The 19,182-nt window shown below is 38.2% G+C and overlaps 1 protein-coding gene across 5 annotated transcripts in view; it reads right to left on the reverse strand.

The window, feature by feature from the left end:
- Positions 1 to 19,182, reverse strand: part of GADL1 (glutamate decarboxylase like 1) — an 87,014-nt gene that overhangs the window by 51,350 nt on the left and 16,482 nt on the right. For all 5 annotated transcript variants that reach the window (XM_075053024.1, XM_075053051.1, XM_075053044.1 and 2 more), the window contains exons 6-11: positions 18,766 to 18,881; positions 12,865 to 12,944; positions 12,696 to 12,750; positions 9,171 to 9,287; positions 2,958 to 3,022; positions 2,631 to 2,712 (exon numbers count right to left, since the gene is read on the reverse strand). In XM_075053024.1, coding sequence (XP_074909125.1) covers positions 2,631 to 2,712; positions 2,958 to 3,022; positions 9,171 to 9,287; positions 12,696 to 12,750; positions 12,865 to 12,944; positions 18,766 to 18,881 — 515 coding nt within the window. The remainder of the gene's footprint in view (positions 1 to 2,630; positions 2,713 to 2,957; positions 3,023 to 9,170; positions 9,288 to 12,695; positions 12,751 to 12,864; positions 12,945 to 18,765; positions 18,882 to 19,182) is intronic.

Genomic DNA, 19,182 nt, shown 5'->3' on the forward strand with positions numbered 1-19,182 from the left:
AAATATTTAAGTACAATGTTTCATTCTAATAATCTAGCTGCAATGTCTTAAGCCTATTAACAGTGCTAAACCACATAGCTTTCTTGATGCTATGTGGCAAAAAACCCAACACATATCAAACAAAACCAGTCACTATTACTTTTGCTAATGAGAAATTAGGGCGTTACAACTACATCAGAAATGTGATTATTCCTTCCGAAGATTATCTTTTCATACACAAAGTAAAATACAAAGCTTGGGCTTGTTGAACTATCTGTACTTTTGAAAAAAAAAGAAAAAGAGAGAGAGAAAGAAAAACTGAAGGGGATTATTTGTCCACTTATAATCACCTAACACTAATCCTGAGGTAGTCCACAGTTTCCAAACGGATGTCAAAGCAAATGGGAAGACAGGCTAACAAAACTTCCTTAATCAGTTCTTCAAAGGGAACTAGGGCTTGATTCCTAAATGGGACTTAACATCTATGTTTAACATTTTTCTGCTTTTATTTCTTGCAGAATTCACCACTTCAGAAACTACCTGAGGTTCCTCGAACATTCACTAGCAAAGCAATGTGTGCCAAACTCCTCCAGCTCCCACTGATGCATCCTAACCACAGTATGAAGGAATAATTATGTTCACATATAAATATGTGCTTCATCTGCAGCCATAGGTATTTATGTAATTTAGGAGCAGTGGAACAAGCTCCTAAGTGAGAAACCAATACATGTACTCTTCCCTTCTCTTACTGGTGTGAAAATACCACTTTTAGTGGGAAACCAGATTCAGCTGCCTGTTCTGCGAAAGGATCAAAGCAAAGCCTTTCTTCCAAAGTGTCTTAAATATGCATTTGATCTTTTTTTCTTAAGGATGTATATTCCAACACTTTCAAAAAGCTGATAAGGAACTACTCAAATTCATATGCGTGTCTGTCTGCATATAAAGACTGCACTGGCACATACACAAAACATCTAAGTGCCAATTTTCCAGGAATTAAACAGAGTAAAATGTGCTCTCCTCCCCATGCAGAGAAATCTTCTACTTTCCAGAAGACCTCTAACAGTACAACAGGATCTGATTGTATGATCAGTAATACCTGTGTTTTCACCCCTCAATGGCCTAGGAATCAGCTCTACAGTTACTTCCAGCACAACACTGCCTAGCTGTGATTTAGAAGTGGAATACAATTGCTCTACCAGACATTACACTCCAAGGAAGGAGAATACAGAAAGGCTGCCAGAGACCTGCAGTTGGAACAGTGTTTGTAAAGTTACTGTAAACGCCAGGGCAGCTAGAATATTTCATTCCTCTCCATTTCTTTCCTCTTTCTTCCTGAGAAATTTCCACTATGCAGCCCAAGTAGTCTAATCATTACCTGAGGCTATATCTATGTACTGGGCCTAATTAGTTAAAAATATAGCACTGAATTCTTCCCAAGCCTGCAACTAAGACACCACATTAATCTTAGTCAATAACTTCATTCTGCTTGTTTTTCATCCTGGAATAAAGATAAAGTGATGGATGGGTAGTCCTAGAGTCTAATCCTCTTTAATCCCACAGACTCTAGTTGAAGAAAATGAGGAAGCACACTCCTCCTTGCTGTCCTGCCATGACTCACCCCTGACTTCAAGCAATGAGCTCCAAGAGAGCACTGATTAGCATCTATGCTCTTTGGTCCTCATCAGTTCTTACTACCAGAAGTTAGTAACCAATTACATGGATAGCTAACCACTAGCAGCTGAAAAGAAACTATCAGCTCTTTTGACAGAGATTTATAAAAGTGATTTACAAACCCTGGCCAGAAAACAGTGATGCAAACCTCAGGGGGCTCCATATCTTCAAGATGTTCAGTCATTCGTAACTATGAAGTATAAGCTAAAACTCACCCATGATGGTGGACAATGGGCATAAATTTTAGCAGGGCTGCGTTTGAAATGGGGCTTGAAATAATTCACCTCTTACTGGCTTCTTTATTAAGATAGAAGACTTCCACAAAGATATAAGCAGGGACTTTTACCACATTGCAGACTCATCTCACTTTTGTGCCACTTGAGGTCAGAGCTCTGTTGGTTGCTTGCTAGACCTTTTAATTAGTCATGGCTTTTGGTAAGCCTAAATCACCCTGGTGATGAGGAAGAACTAGTAGAGCGAGGAAATAAGGCTCACCACCTTTACCTGCATGTGCTCCAGCTCCTATCCCTCTCCTTTCCCACCCTGGTGCACCCATGTAAGGGGATGCAAAGAGGAGCTCTGCCTACTTCAAACAGAGATGCAGTACTGCTGCAGTCCCAATGAATCACAGCTATTCTGAGGACTTTGATGAGCTCGGTGTTTAAGTGCTGCAGACCCAGGTGACAAAATACTCAATTCTGAATGCAAATCATGTACAGAAGTTAACTAGCAAGGGCACCAGCTGCAAAATTTGGCCACTGGTGAGTACAGCAACTTGGATCAGTTTGACCCTGCTCTCTTATTCACCCTTTATTAATTTTGTGGTGAAATTCAAAATAATATAATTCAGCCTTGGCACTGCAGTGTAGTAAAACTGACTTGCAGTTGTTTTCTAATTATTTCCACCTCCATATTACAGCAATGACAGCCTACTGCATTAAAAAAAAAAAAAAAAAAAAGGGCGGGACAGAAGGACTTACAGAGTTGTCTTTCACCAGAAGAGCACAGCACTGGATTCCTGCCAACAGCATTTTATGGGGATTCCAGGCGACAGAATCAGCCCTGCAAAATTTATAAATGGAGAAAGGGAGGCGGAAATTGCACATATAGTCATGGGTACTAGAGAATCAAAAATGGCCAAATGCAATCCAAGCGGACAAATCAGATTTCCCATTTCACCCCCCTAGTTTCAGAAATCTCTCCAGTTAATAGTATTTTTGGAAAATGCAGGTCTCATAGAAGCCAACAGGCCCTACGACCTCCATCTCAGTCCCTGGTAAGTGTGCCCATGAACTAAACTGACTTACCTGTGGATGCCGTGAAGAAGTCTGCAATGCTTCCTCGATATCAAAGCCGACCCACCCCAAGAAGCCTGTTGGAAAATTTATAGAGCCAAGACAACATTATTTGTAAAAAGTTCTTTTGATGATGCTTCAACTAATAATTTCTGAAGATGTTTTATCTCATTTAAAACTTAAGTTTACTACATAGTCAGTGGGCTAAATTTTGCCTTTAGTATCATCTACTGAAATAAAGATGGCAGCCTGGGGTTGTGCCTAAAATAGAGGAGCTGATGGTTTGTGCCACTATGTCAGCCACAAACTACACTGTCCCTTCTGTGTAAGCAAGGGCATGAACTGAAGTGTCCTTGCATAACCAGATCCATTCCTAATACTGAATCAGAGGTGCTTCCTTTCCCTCAGCCTAAACCCAAGCAGTGAGAGCAGAAAGCCCCATTTTGCATACCTTCTTCCTGCTAGCCTTTTCCTTTGAGACATTCACAAGGGAAACTACTAGTAGAGAATGATAATATCTGCCAATTGCAAAGTTCATGCTCAGATTTTCCACTGAGTTTGGATATGAAAAGTGAAGTCCATGAGTAGGCAAGAGCAGCATTTCTGTTACCAGCAATCCAACTGACATTAAAATGGAGTAAGACTCACCACATCTCCCTCAGGTCATCGAAGAACCAAGTGTGTGGTCTAAGAATCATTTAGGCCTTCTGTGTAGTGAGGAGCTCTCCACTGAAATATGTTATTGAGTGTTATCTATTCTGGACACTTGTCTTTGGGTGACACCTTTTGCAGATGTCTCTCTCCACGGGCTATAGAAGGAACCCAGACAACAAGCTTTTATTACAAGTTTAAGTTCTGGGCAACTGGAGTCAGGGAAGGTGATTGTCATCCATGAATTCTGCAAGGATCAGATTTCACACACCAGGTGCTGTGAATCTCCAGTTCTCAAACAACAATATTCATCCACAGGGGAGGAGTGGGGAGAACACACAACAAACAGTAGACATGTCACACGGTGCATTTGAGAAATTATTATTAAATATGAAAAAAAGGATTTTCAATGTTCATGCAGGCAGAATCTACTGAAGCAAAATTCCCTGTGAAGCAAGCAAGGCTCCTCAGAGACACACAGGAGGCATCAGTCCACAAAACATCTGGACTCAGCTTATTTTTAAAAAGATTCATACATTTTGGGCTAATGAAGGAAAAAAAAAAATTACTGATGTGAAGATTCCTGACCTAAGCATGGAGAATACATGCTTGTTTGGGCTTTGTTCTTCTTTTCCTTGAAAGAAACAGATGTGATAGCTGATCTAAGAATTTAGCATCAGTATTTGCTTCATAGGCCATACATTAGGCATAAGATCTGCTGTCTCTAGGAGACAGGAATTGTAAAGGCTCACAAGGGAAATGGAAGGTTAGTAACTTGTCTTAACACATGTTGTTCTCATTAACGCAGTATATTAATGCACCACATCACCTTTTATGTTGTCATGCTCACAGCATCCTTGCTGAATAAAGGGCTGCTGCTCAATCTACAGGTAAGACCTAAAGTAGGAAATGATTTGCCTCAATCTTCACAGTAATCCTGTAGCAGCACCATGACTTGAAACTGGGTTTCTTCAGCTAGCCCAAATTTGCCATGTTATGGGAAGACAATCAAACTGAACTTCCTATTCATAGACAAATTTTACTCTTCTCATTCTATATTGAATAAAGTCAAAACAGTTACTAAGTTATTCCCCAATTTTCATAATTCATAAACAACCCATTGAAATATAATAAATCTTTACAAAATTTGCATCCAAAGGTGTCTATATTTGAAAAAGATGACATTTTCACACTGTCTCTGAAAAACAGGACTAGAAAGGCTGTCAAGAGGTCATCTCAACAGTATGCTACCCCCAAAGGCAGGATCAGCCATACCTATCTCATTTCTGTCAAACACTTGTGCGTTCATTGATTAATAATCTCTAGAAAAGACCTGGCTTGTGCTTAGCATTGAAGTGAAAAATAAGGTGCAGAGAGACATCACCAATTGCTGCCTCCACAGCACTATTGGCACTACCTTCTGCCTTTGTTTCAAAAATTACTGCTGGAGATCTGGAAGACACGGATGATAGTACTGGAGGTCCAGGCATCTACACCACCTTTCAATCTCTCTTTGAGCCACAGTACTACAAGATGAATTTGTGCTTCATGCTCCTTTACCCATTTCAAAGACCAAGTGCTTAGGGATCCAGGGCTGGCAAAAAAAAAAAAACCCAAAACAAATGAGAAGGCACCTGAAAACTGAGAATCACTGGCTTTGTCTGGTTTTAAAGACCTCTAATGATGGAGGCTGCACAACTTAACCACTTAAATTGTGTTTAATGGTAACAACCCTACTGATTTAAAGTCTCAGTCCTAAACAGTGTTACCTCTTGTCATACCTGCAGTGGCCAGGGGACAGATTATTCCTTCTCTTTTTGCAATAGCTTTTTGAAGCATCTGTAGACTATTACGTATTGTCTCTTTGTCTTTTCTAGTTTAAAAAACATCAGTGCTTTCAATCTTTCCTCATTGGTCATAACTTCTAGATATAGCTCCGTTTATCCTCGCTGCTCTACCATTTTCTAATCTTTTTCCTGTAGGTCCTGAACCTTCTTGAAATGCAGCTTTTTATTTGGACAAAATCTAGATAAAGCAGATGGAGCACCAAGCAGAAAGAGAGAATTATTTTATGTATCTTCTTTATTCAATTCTGAAAGACAATGAACCCTACTTGAAAATGCTTACAATTGCTGATTTGTGATGTACTGCAAACCCCAGATCTTTTTCTGAAGATCTGTCTAGCTAACAAGCCCAGCCTGTGTTTGTGCAAGTTATTATTACAGCTTAAACTTAGAGCTCTGTTTATTGAACTACAGCCTAGTTTTTCCAATTTTTTCTCCAAACTGTCAAGATCTGATTTCTAATCCTGTCCTCCCACTGCCTCTTGCAGCAGTTTTACATCATTTTCATATTTTGTCAGCATATTCTTTTTCATCCAAGTTATTAATGAAAATACTAGATAACCTCTAACCTAGGGTGGACCTTTGTGGAATCCTGCTCAAAATTTTCTCCCCTTTCAGCAGTGAACCACTGGAAACTGCTCTCTGGGTATGACTTTGCCAGGTTTTCACTCGCTACCACAGCTGCAGCTTGGCAAGTTTCTCCGGCTTTCCGATGAGATATTGCAAAGACACAATGAAGTTAATTGCTTCTCCTCCAACCATGAGACTACAGAATGCAGGCAGATTGATCAAACTAGGTTGACATTTTGTTTATGACAAGTCCAGCTAAGAGCAATGCAGGGTAGCTCAAAACAAAGATTATCACCTGCGTCCCATGCAATGTAATTGGTAAGTAGGTATGAGGAAGTTACTGTGTTTCATATGCAACAAACCACTTAGAGGTGAACGATGGGAATCACATTGTTCACAGTGTGATTAAACTAACTACCTAAGCACAGGCTAATAGGTCAAACCTGACTTTCTGTACTGGTCTAGCCATAGGAAAAAAAGTCAAAGAACCAGCAGGGAAGAAACTCTTGTACATAGTATTTAAAGCTACATTAACATAATACATGACATGCATAAGTGCTGGAGCTTGAGTGCATATTGATGATGCAAAACAAGTCATTAAGAAAGGCATCATAATGTATGATAGAATGCAATAAGCAACTGGAATGTGTGTATGAATGCTGTAACGTGCACAAAATAAGCCTGGTTATAGTCACTGCACTTAGGCTGTTGAATGGCTTAACTGCTGAGACAGTTTGGGCTTATTGGTATCATGTTCTTAAAACAACTTTTTCCTTAACTCACTTTTCCTTTTTAGGTTTGTCTCCATGTGAGAGCTTATCTACTACTCCTGACTTCATTGAAATTTATCTTCCTGAAGCCCACTGATTTTATGCTGATGTTCTCCCTTTTGCCCTTCCTAAGAATCATAAGCTTTATCATCTCATATTTAATGAAAAGAGTCTCCCTAAGGCAAACATATCAATCTTCAGGATCAGAAAATATTCTGAAATGAGATACATAAGTGTAAAACTGGAAATAACACCACTGACATTCATATAAGATATTCTTATAAACAGCTCGAGACCATTTTCAGTAGATAATCCTGATTCCCATCAATGATACACGAAAAGTCCTAAATTAGACAGAACTTGCCCTGTTGTTTAATCTTTGTTTTAATTGCACTGTACATTTTTTTCCTCCAAAGTTACAGCAGGCCCAAATACCAGTACTTACTTGCTATAACTCAGACTGCATAATGTGTAAATCATTCAACAAGAAGCCGGGCCTTTCAGAGGAATGGAGATCCTCAGATTTCAAAAATATGATATTCCTGCCTATAAAGCTAGAAAGGAAGCAGGCTTGCTTAAAAACAAACAAACAAAAAAACCCACTCTTCACTATGTTTCTTGTACACTCTTTCTGAATGGCAAACGCCTAGTCCCACTGTACCTTTTCACATATTCTAGCAAATCTATTACTAATGGTGCTGTGAGTGAAAAAAGGTCACATTATGAATTACAGTCTGCTCATTTTATGGTAGCACATTTGTATATATGTGTATGCCTAATGTCTCTTACATGGAAAGTTTTCAGTCTTTTCCCCATACCCTGTTCTCACATAAATACAGCTAGAAACTTTAAACAAAAAATAAAGAAACAGCCATCCACTCAACTCTTCATAGAGGGTGAAAGGAAAGATGGAATACTGATAGAACTCCTGAGAACCATTCAGAGGTTCATAACATGAATCACATCTTAACAGAACAATAGGTCTTCCAGACTGTAAACCCAATTTATCACTGGACATTTGTCCTCCTACTGGGAATCAATTAAGATCTGACAACGACAGTCACTCTTCAAACAGAAAATTAAGATATTAACTGGCATTTTTACCTTAGTTTAACATGAGGCAAAACTGGAAGAAGTTAATTCTTTACAAAACACTATCAACTGCCTATGAAGTATATAGTTCAGAATATGGCCCAGGCTCATCCCACCTAATTTTAGTTATTCAGCTACAGGGAGTGTGTCAGGAAACCACTCATTGTCCTCCTACAGACACTGGAGATGGCTCCAGCCATGTCTATTCAATTCACCTAAGATCCAACACAGATTCTGAATACATCCCTCTTTCCACCAACTATACGCAGACATGCAAGAGACTAGCACCTAAAGTAAATGCTGCACTTCTGCTGAAAATCTGCTGGGTCATTCTCACCAGCACACAGCCATGAGGAAGCTTTGCAGACACTTTAAATACTAGGGCTAAATTCTGCATCTTTGCCTCCAAGTCAATAAAAAAAACTCTTTTGACTCACACATACAGCAACTTTATTTATTAATGTCTGTGAGACATTTATTTGAAACACACATTGCTGCCTACATGATTTTTCCTCAGATACTCAACATTAAACAAACACTTCACAAATTTAGAGCAGGTCTAAGATTCTCCACTAATGTTGCTCCAGATTCTCTCATTGCTCCATGGCTTTTAATCTAACCATTCTGGATTTGTGGCATTGCAATTATAAAGAAAATGCAATTTTAGAAAATATGAAGAGACCTAGTTTTAGGAAAATACATTTACAGCTAACTCTTTCAGGTAATAAAAAGGCTCAATGATTATTCCAAAAAGGTTCGTGAATGGATTTTTATATCCAAACCTAAAATTATAAAGAAATGAGAAAAGAAAAATTTCTTAACACTTTAGGAAAACATAAGGAGATCTATAGGAAACTCAAGCCTGTAAATATGAAACAGAATAATTTATGACAGGTTGAGCCAGAAATTTACCTGTATGAACCATACACCACAATTCTAATGTGTCCATTCTCCAACAGAATGTGGAAAGAATCCAAAGTTGTATTTGTATATAATCACCCTTGAAGCATTTTTAGGAGGTGGCAAGAAGAAGAAATAGATTCTAAAATAATTTTGAAATATAACCTGACAATGACAAAATAGCTTTGACTGCTTGTCACAACCAAATTATTTGCTGTTTTTCAGCACATGTAACAGAGATAAATCAGAACGTATTTCTGTTCTCTATGCAAAAAAAAAAAAAAACCAAAACGTTATTAGAGCCCAACTTACTTCTAGAAAGAAACATCAACAGTCAAAGAAAAAGAGCAGTTATAAAAAAGCAATGCTAAACAGAACTACACAGTATACAAACTCACATCAACATGAAGCCAGAGGCCATGCTTTTCACAGATATCGGCAATTTTATCCAGAGGATCAAATGCTCCCAGCACTGTTGTGCCTGCTGTAGCACAGACAAGAAATGGTGCTGACCCCTGCAATAGGATTCAAAACAAAAAATTGTCATTTGCACTGCTCATTTCCTCCAGTATATCGGCAGAGCTAAAGTATAAAAAGGTTTAGGAATGTAAGACAAAGACACAACAGTCTACATTTTAGTTTCCCAGCAGAAGGTACTGCATTTAAAAGTGCTGACTAAAAAAAAAAAAAAAAAAAAAACCACAACCAAAAATGAAGACATTTTCCATTTCTAGTTAACACCATCCCAGGGCAGACTTCACCAGCTTCAGACTGTTTTGACAGATGCTAGTTTTGTCAAGATCAAAACATACTGGATATTTGACATCTCTCTTTATACACTGATTTTCATTTCTCAGTCTTCCACATTTTACTACCATATTTGCTACCATTCTGCCAAATAAAATAAAGCTACTAGCTCAGCCAGCAGGCTACCCATGCAAGAAAACGGCTCATCCCTCTAGAGGTTCCACCTGCATTGTCTCTACAATGCCCTATTCTTCACCTGGTGAAGGGGAACCTTAAGTTAGGGAACACAATTTGCCTTCGGCAGCACTTGCGCTACTGCGACTGGGATAGTCATCGCTGTCTGACCCCCATGCCTGATCTACAGCAAAGCGCTATTCTCTTGCTCCTAACCCTGTCTAGAAAACAGGAAGGACTGTAGATGGTAACTGAATGTTAGGAGAGAGACCACTGGAAATCTCAGACCATTTTAAGGTTAGGCAGGCGCAATAAGGAAAACTTTTGTCAGGTTGCAGTCTCAGACAGCCATCATAAGCCATCCATTTTGGTACCAGTGGCTTTGCTCATCGCTTTCCCACTCAACTAATAGCAGGGGTACAATTACAATAGCAGACTAGGTCATGCACAGTGGCAGATGTGCTTGTGTCTACTTAGGAGCAGAAACTGAAACAACGAAAAGAATTGGTGGAGTCTGTAACAATTCCATGAAATTGAGGGTATCAGCCCTAGCAATGACTGCAGTCTCACTTGCTGTTAAATACGTGCTGAAGGAACTCTTCTGAACGTTTCAGCATCTGGACCACAGGATGACAATGCAGTTACTGAAGAGGATTAAGTTGTTATTAAATTGTACAGTCTGGGATCCCTGGAGTTCATTTGCAGTGAATTAAATCTCTCAGATGATGTAAGTTTCTCTGCTGATGTAACTGAATGTAGCTTCACTGAAATCAGACATCAGCTGAAAAATCAAACTCAACACATGAGTCTTTTATGTATCTCCACTTCAGCTGAAACCTGATCTTTCTTAAAAAAGCGTTGCCACTTTTAAACATCTGCTAGAGACAGACAGGCTTGATTCGCATTTACACGCTGACCGTTTTATACTTCTTTAACAGTGTAAAGGACTGTTGGAATGGTACATAATTATGATTTATTTGTATTTAAAGTTTCTTTACAAATTGCTAAAGCAGTGAAAAGTAACCTTGGAATTTAAATTAATCCCATACATTCACAAAGAATTACCAGCCTATAATTCACTTCTTGGTCATTCATTCCTAGTACAACCTACCACAAAAGTCAATCAAAATTACAAACCAGCCTGAAGCTCCAGTACAAAACACTTGCAAGTGAGGCAAAGAGGTATCTGCTGCATCTAGTTTCTGTTAGCATTCTCACCAATTTTCTCCCTCAGCTACATCAAAGTTAAAGGTCCCCCAGCAGCCAGTAGGTAACATGACTGAATAGGAGGACAAGTCTAGGACTCCTATGAATTCCAAAGATCGTACCATGACATTTTTCCTGCAAAGAATGGAATTAAATTTTTATTCTTCTTGACAATGTAGTTAAATAAATCTTCCTGACTAAATTCTCTAAAAAGACGCCTAAGTCATGCTACTCAGTCAGTGATCATTTTGTGCTCCTATCACTAGCAAATACATCCTTTGTGGTCTAGAGCCTAGACTATTTACTGTAATTCATTGACGTTACCTTCTGTAAAAGTTGTCAAGTAGCACTTTATCAAGGACAGACACACTGAAGCTCTGATGAAATGAAAACCTTCCAATTCACCTGTAACTTCCATTAAAGTGCAAGTGAAATAGTGTTCTCCTGTAAGCAGAGCATTTTAATATAGAATATTTGTTTTTAAATTGCAGAGCACCATACTGAGGTTGACTTTTTTTAAAAATCATAAATGCCAGAGGGTTTCTTTCAAATAAGCATTAAATTTATTATTACATCAACAAACAAGAATTGTTTTTGCAAGAGCAAAGAGCTCGTTCTCCTGTCAGCCTGCTTCCTCTTGCTCCATTTTCTTTCAGTCCTTTTTTTGTCCCCAGCTTGCTCAAATGGGTAAAGTAGAGGTTGTCTTCCACAGATAATGCAAAGTACAGAAAGAGGCAAGCAAGAGAGTTTGCTAGGTCATTAGGGCCACCATGTATCAATAGTTGTGCCATCTAGCATGAAACTCAAAGAAGAGATGGTTGTTTGGCAGAAGACCTATCTAAATCAGATCTTAGTGAAAACTGTTGTGGCCATGCCAGTGCCTGACAGGACAACACTGCCTTGGCTTTTCTATCAGCCACAAAAGTAGGTTTCCCAAGGTAGGATTCTGTGGTAGGCATCGTCCACACCATGGACATTGCACTAGTTGCTTGGTATTCACAGATTGTGGACTAAGGGCTGAGCTCTGAATCCTACTCCTCTGATGCACAAAGTGGAAGTGAGAAATAAGGTGAGCTAACCAAGCCAAAAAGAAGATGCTCTGTGCCTTAGAATTCACATTCAGTCCTACAAGCTCTCCAAAATAAAGTATGTTGACTATAGCAAGCGCTGTCTTACAGATTGTGGGAACGTGTTAACATTGCCCAAATACACACATCAGTACATTTCCAAATGCTGGCCTTTGACTTTCTACTTGGCAAAGTCCCTGAGGGAAAAGAGGCACAGGACACAATCTCTGCACTCTTGCTACAATGCTAGAAAGGACCAAATTTAGCATTTGTCGTTTGTATGATTGTTTTAGAGACTAAGCCACATGTTACAGTTTTTGCTCACTGCAGAGGACAGAGCAGTACTGCTGTAATTAACTGAACAACCTACAGTTTTCATTTACTGTTTAAGGAAGTCAAATACTGCATCCATTTAAAAAAGGATCAAGGGCAAAATAAATCCTAGAAGAAATGTGGTAAATACTTCAGAGCAGTGTTGTACTCGGGACTTTCCTTAGTAGTAAACACCCTGTTAAATTTTAATCCCTTGCAAGAGTGTAGCACTTGGAAGTCTTGGCTTGTTCCACAAGTTTATGGCAAACGGATTGCACCTGTAAGAAAGACACTGTTACATTAACTGCCCTATTTTTAAGATTTCACTCACTCTTAGTTTTCCTTCCTTTCACTCAGACACAAGCACATAGTCTGCATACACTCTTCTCTCCTTCACACTCTCTCTCCCCCTCTCACCTCTTTCCTGGTCCGTTGGACTTGTTTCTCCAGTTCCTCAGGTATCATCTTACCTCTAAGGGACACAGATTTAAAACTTTTCAGTTACATTCAAATAGGCTGGTTATGTACAGCACTACTGCATTTTAAAAAGGCTCAGAGACCACAGCCGTGGCTTTTCCTTGCTTACCTTTCATCTGCTTTGATGAAGTAAACATTCTCTGTACCAATACCCAGGAAGGAGGCTGCCTTCTTCATGGAGTAATGACACTGTAAATGAAAGAGGCATGGAAAAAAAAAAAGTAAGCAAGCAATTAAAACGAAAGAAAGAAATTCCTTAGCATAGGGAACAGTGACACTGAAATTAATTTAATAGCAGCTAACAGTCATGACTACAGCGTAGCCTAACAAAAACTGACAAAGCTACACAGCACCAATACCATCTTATATTTAACAATGACACACACTGAAGACTGGGGAAAATAAGACAAAAAAAAGATGTGCACCATGTTTAAAATGTGAGCTTAAAAAAAAAAAGCTCTATTCCATACACTTTTTTTTTAAAGCTGGTTCTGCATTAGAATGAAAAGTATAAATTTTGAAGTGTCATCAGGGAAGAATTATTAATTGTTTCAAAATGTTTTAACAGAACTGAGTCAAAAGTATCAATGAGTGTAAGAGTTAGGAAATGCATAAGAAGAAAGGTCCAAAGGCTATCGACTCAGCTGCCTAGAAGCAACCGATAGGTCTGAAAGTCCAAAAGCACCACTCCTTGGAAACTGGACCCTTAATCAGGATATATCATATATTATAGCTAAAGCCTTTACCAATTTATCCGTGTAATTTTTCTATGAGCTTTCTCTAAACATCAGCTGTTGGCCACTGCCAGAGACGGGATACTACACTAAACTGACCCTTGGCCTGATCCAGCAACTCTGTGCATAGCATCAAGGAGCTCCAGCCCCAGAACTTACCAAAGCCTTTAGATGTGGTACAATCAGGACTTCCAAGGCTTTCAAAGCCCTATCACTGCAAAAGGATCTAAAAATCATGGTGTTATGAAGGTTGTTCATATCAATGTGAATCTTAGAAGCCATTATGAAAGCAAGCATACTTTAGATAGGACTCAGCACATCTTCAAAAGTTAATATGAATTTTGCAAAAGGTTCCAGTATGGACCAGTCTGCATTTTTCAGAAAATGAAGTTACTATTTCAGCAAAGAATTTTAGCTAGGTGTCATCACAGAGACGTTTTTGAATGACTACAGATATATGCAGCCCACTTTTCAGTTTGCACTGAATAAAGGGCATTAGTGTATGAAGCCTGTGAAGCAAGTGTAAAAGAAGAGGCCCTTTCACCTGCTCAAAGGATGTTGTTAGAAATGGGTGTTTATTCAATCAGAACGTGATAAAATAGCTCTGCTGAGAAGGATACTTAAGCCCACAGTCCACTCTGTACTTTTTAAAAGCTTTTTTCTGTTAAACAAATATTGAAGGTATATCTTACCGTATTTCCAACATTCACCTCTATAAGGACCTGCTCTACTGTGGATACTGTTACTCCAGCATAAGAACATTTTGTCTTATTCCAGAACAACAGTATGCTGATCCCTGGTTAATCCATCTTCAAGATTAGCCTGGGAATTCAAGATACAGTAACCTTCTTAATCTGAAGATATTTTTAGATGTCAAAACCACTCTGAATAACCTGCAGCATGCCAAATGTCTACACCACTCAGCAATGGAGTCAGTTTTGACAGTATGCAGCATCTCACAGGACTATACAGTTCTTCTGAGAATCAAGATCATCCAAGCCTTGGATAATCACTGCTCTTCTCAAAAAATATAATTGGCTCTTTTTCACATTATTACTGAAGAGTTAAAATAACGCATACTCCAGCAACTGCGAAGATGTCTAGAATTGTTACTTTTCATACGGGAGGTGAAGCCAGGTGGTTAATTAATTCCACTTTCTTCCAGAGAGTTCACACAAATGCAGTTACTGCAGAACATAATTATGAAAAATGTACAACATTTTAATGTGTGGGTATGAATATATTAAGGGTATTAAGGCCTGTCACGCTTATTTTGATGAGATGGATCATCTCAAAGGGCTCTTTTTCTTTTTGACAAAAAGGTTTCCCCCACCATGATCTACTTTTTAAATAAAGGCATTCAAAGATACTACCTGATACTATCAGGTAGTTTTAAGAAAGCTTAATTCTGTAACATCACACATTCACAAAGCCTTTAGGGCTCATTCATTTAGACTGTTAAAAGAACAGAAACATACATAGGTGGATAATTAGTCCTACATTATATCAAATTACATCAATAATGGTAATAATGATTGTAGAGTGGCTGTGTGTTGTTCAGTAGAAGTTTGAAGATGTTTTCAACTGGTTAGTGAAGCACTCAAAATACAAGTTGCCTCCATCACTGATTTCTATCCATTAGGTTCAAATGAAAGGTATGAATCACCAGGAATAATCAGATTGCTCCAAATTGAGAAAGCAGTAGACCTGCAAATTCACTATACTAGTAAACAGGCAATCACTAAATCATGTATTTTATTATAAAAAATGGTATGGGAGACTGGGAGAAAGATAAGAGGCTTGAGCACCTGAGAGAATATACAAAAAAGCAGAGGGAAAGAGAAGGACAAAGGGAATACTAAAACAAAACAGGCTGCAAGACACATTATTTCTCGCCTCCACAAGTACTTCTGCGCCTCTTGGAAAATTTTGTCAGGTCTTCAGTAGGACAGAAAAGGGACAAGACTTATACTACCCCAGACTTGGAATATGCTTTCCTTGATGAAAAAAGTAGTCTTTCAGTTATATTGATTGAAAACATAAAAATTTCTTTTTTTCCCCCCACTATCATTACTAGAAGCCATTATGCTAAATTACACTACATCAAGAAAAAATAAACCAGAGAACATTTAGCAGCTCCAGTCACAAGTGTCAACTAATTCACTTGTTCATCGTTCCATTTCCAAAAAAAAAAAGAAAGAAATATTCAGATAAAAGGTATTATTTGCATCTAGATTATGTATGTAATTTGAAATAATAATTTTAAATACTGTGAGTTCAGATTACTCTTGCCACATCTTTTGCAATTTTGTTTGTTTAGACCCATTATTAAATCTGTAGCCATTTGTAGCAAGAAATTAATTCCTTTGAGCACAAGATCAAATTGGAACAGTGCATTTAAGATGTGCTGCTGTACTATTTTAACTATAGCTAGACATGGTTTTCATTTCCTAATAACGTTTGCAAAGACAAGGTACTTTCCCCCTGTGCTCATTAAAACAGAAGATAAATTTCTATCTTCTTGCTTTTGAAAAGTTTCCTAGAAACATGGTTGCATAAAGCAATTACATTATTATGAGATTGTTTTATTGCTCATTTTTGTCTGTTGTAATTTCAACAGGGGATAACATGGTGAGTTAATGTTGTGTTCTCTCACTTTATTACTTTCATGATCAAGTTGCACTGGGGAGGAATTTAGTTTCATTGCATCTAAAAAACTGCTCATATCAGCATGCACATTTCAACTGTTTACACATCCTCTTCTACCCTCAGTTACCTCAAATTTAGCAGATTTCTACCTTTCAGGTCAATGCAATACATTCTTGGGTCCAAATAAAGTTCAGATGGGACTTGAATAGCAAAAAGTGATAAAAAGGTGGGCTGACATCTATAACTACAACTGTATTCAGCTCATATGGAACCACAAATCATGCCTCAAGAAGAGTGGGATATAACCATTTCTCTACTACTGCTACTGTCTCAAGAGGACTCACTCTGTGATGGTCCAGCAAGAAAACTACAAAGTAGTAGCATAAAGAGTTTTCATTATCACCATAATTTTAAGTAGCTAAGCATTTTACTTGGAGGAACAAGGAGCCTTTTCATTCCTGAAGGCCAAACAGAGCATGTGAGGACCTTGGGTGGGCCATGCATTAAACATACATCTTTGTGTTATCCAAGAACATACAAATAGCCCCAGATCACATAAAACTGAGTCAGTGACAAATCCATGCTTTCCCCTGCTCTACAGCAAGGCAACTCTTTCAGTCTGCCAAGTGCCAGACTGAAACTTTGAGACTTGGCAACTCAAGGCAAAAATCATTTCATCTGAACACAGTGTTGAAGCCAAGCCCTAAAAATGACAAGTGCCTTGAGCAGCCATATGTTTTGACTCCTTATCAATACTCTCAGTTGATTATAGCCTCGTGGCTTCTCCAAACCAGTACTGTTAGCCTGATCACATTGAAGATAAACACAGGTTGTTAACTTTCCAAGATAATTTTTTTTTAATCATTTGCTTCTCCAGGTACCTCTTCAGTGAAAAAAAAACAAAAAAAAAAAGAAAGAAAGAAAAAAGCAAGCAGCACAAAATGCTAAGTAAAAGAAGGCTCAAAATAAAAACAAATAATAAAACTTCAGATTGTGTGGCACAAGCACTTGTGTACTTAGCTTCAGGGTGGGCCATTTATTACATATATTCTCAATATGACATATCTGAACTAAACAAAATTCCAAAAGGTAACATAACTTGGACTCAGTACAGGTGGTTCTAAAATAAGTATATATGGATATGCACATCTTCTCCCTTATGACCATGAATAAACACTAGAGATCTTAGACAATAGCCACAATATCTAACTACTAAAAGTGGCAGTTTTACAGTAAGTGATTATTGAGTACTAAAGACAACATGGTTTTGTGAATCAAGCAAAGTATTGGACATCAAGAGCATTGCCTTACAAACAATTTACCAATTTATTTTTCCTGGTCAGTTCTATGTTTTATGGTTTTGGTCTTTCTGGTGAAGAAAAGACATCAAAATAAATTTACTCTGAGGGTCAAATAAAATTTCTTTTGTCATGAAATTAAATGCTTGTTTGGTTTGGAGTATGAGAGTATACATTTTAGTTAAATCTCACAATGAAATAAAGTGTTACTTAGTGATAGAAATTCTACATGCTTCACCTCAAAAGCATTAACAGAACATGCTTCAACCTCATTTTTTCTTCCTTAGCTATTTTTAAGATGTAATGTGATGGATTAAGTATGAACTGGCATGTCATTTCATATACATACTTTTCAGAAAGAAAAAACCTAAATATATTTTGCCCAGGAAAAAAAAAAAATCCCTTTATTTATGACATTTGGATTCAGTTCCAAAATATACGTGCTGTCTTGAACAACTTATGTGATGCCTTCATCCTTCCGGCCTTTTCAAAATAAGCCTCTTGTCTATTTACACTGCAAACTGTTTGGAGCATAAACTTACGAACTAAAATTATTCTAGTAACTATATACATCCTAGTACAACAAGGTTCTCACTTCCACTGCGGCCTTTATATAGTGGAGTCAGAATTAATAATAACTCTGTACTAATCAAATGATAAACTCTTAAAATTGGAGGGACAGGTGAAAGAAAAAAGCCTCCAAAAATCAGCTTCAGAGGAAATGTATGAATATAACTCAATTTCCCACAGGCAGTTTGGACAGATATTCAAAAACTTTAAAACTAGCCACATATTTTCAATTATTTAAAGAACTGTCTGAAGACCAAGCAGTTTTTTTCCAAAATGCTTTATGGTGGGTTTGGTTCTGTACCACAACCAATCTGTATGCAGACATAGGGCAGAGTGGGAGCTGCAGAGAGCCATCTCACAGGTCCACAAGTGCTCAGCTTAGTACAAATTAAACCTGCAGAAAACAGCTTTGACATCCAAAACCTACCTATGGCTCCTGCTGGACTTCCCATGATGTGGGAAATCAAATGCTGCAGACCTCCACAACAGACCACATGCATTCTGCTTCAGGTTTGCCCCACATAAAACCTATTCTTCTATCAGCAGTTTCCAAGAGCAGGAACATCTGTGTTTGTTTTCTGAAAGCACAGAAGCTTCTGCAGGGAAATTTACTATCAGACTTCTCCATTTAGCTCCAATGTTCCACATCATACACAGATGACAAATTTATTGTACCAGTGCCCCATCAGATATGCAAATGATATAATTTTGCAGCCATTGAAAAATAAAGTTCAAAAAGCTTTTTTGTTTTGCTTTTACCTCTTCTGAAGTGAACAGGACTAGTCTTGGCAAACCTGAAAGTCCTTTTTCCTTTATCTCAGGACAAAATTTGTATCTTGCTAAGTTCATAGCATACATATTAGAAACAGAGCCACCTGCAGAAAGAGACATACAAATATCATATTAGCCACAGTCCTGGCACCTGTCCTGTGTCTGAGTGCTTGACCTATTGGGGGGGGGGGGGGGGGGGGGGGGAATAAAAAAAAAAAAATCAAACATACAGTTTTCCTATAGATGCATCCATCTAGCTTATTTCCTCCCCAAAAGCCTACAGACATAAAATGAACTTTGGGTTCTGCAGCATGCATGGAAACAGAGCATGTTTGAATGCTCTTTGGGGATATTTCCTGAAGAATAAGAACTGTGCCCAAACAGTCCTCCCCAACAGAGAATACC

This window comes from Buteo buteo, chromosome 2 (genome assembly GCF_964188355.1).
Source record: "Buteo buteo chromosome 2, bButBut1.hap1.1, whole genome shotgun sequence".
NCBI classification, from domain to species: domain Eukaryota; kingdom Metazoa; phylum Chordata; class Aves; order Accipitriformes; family Accipitridae; genus Buteo; species Buteo buteo.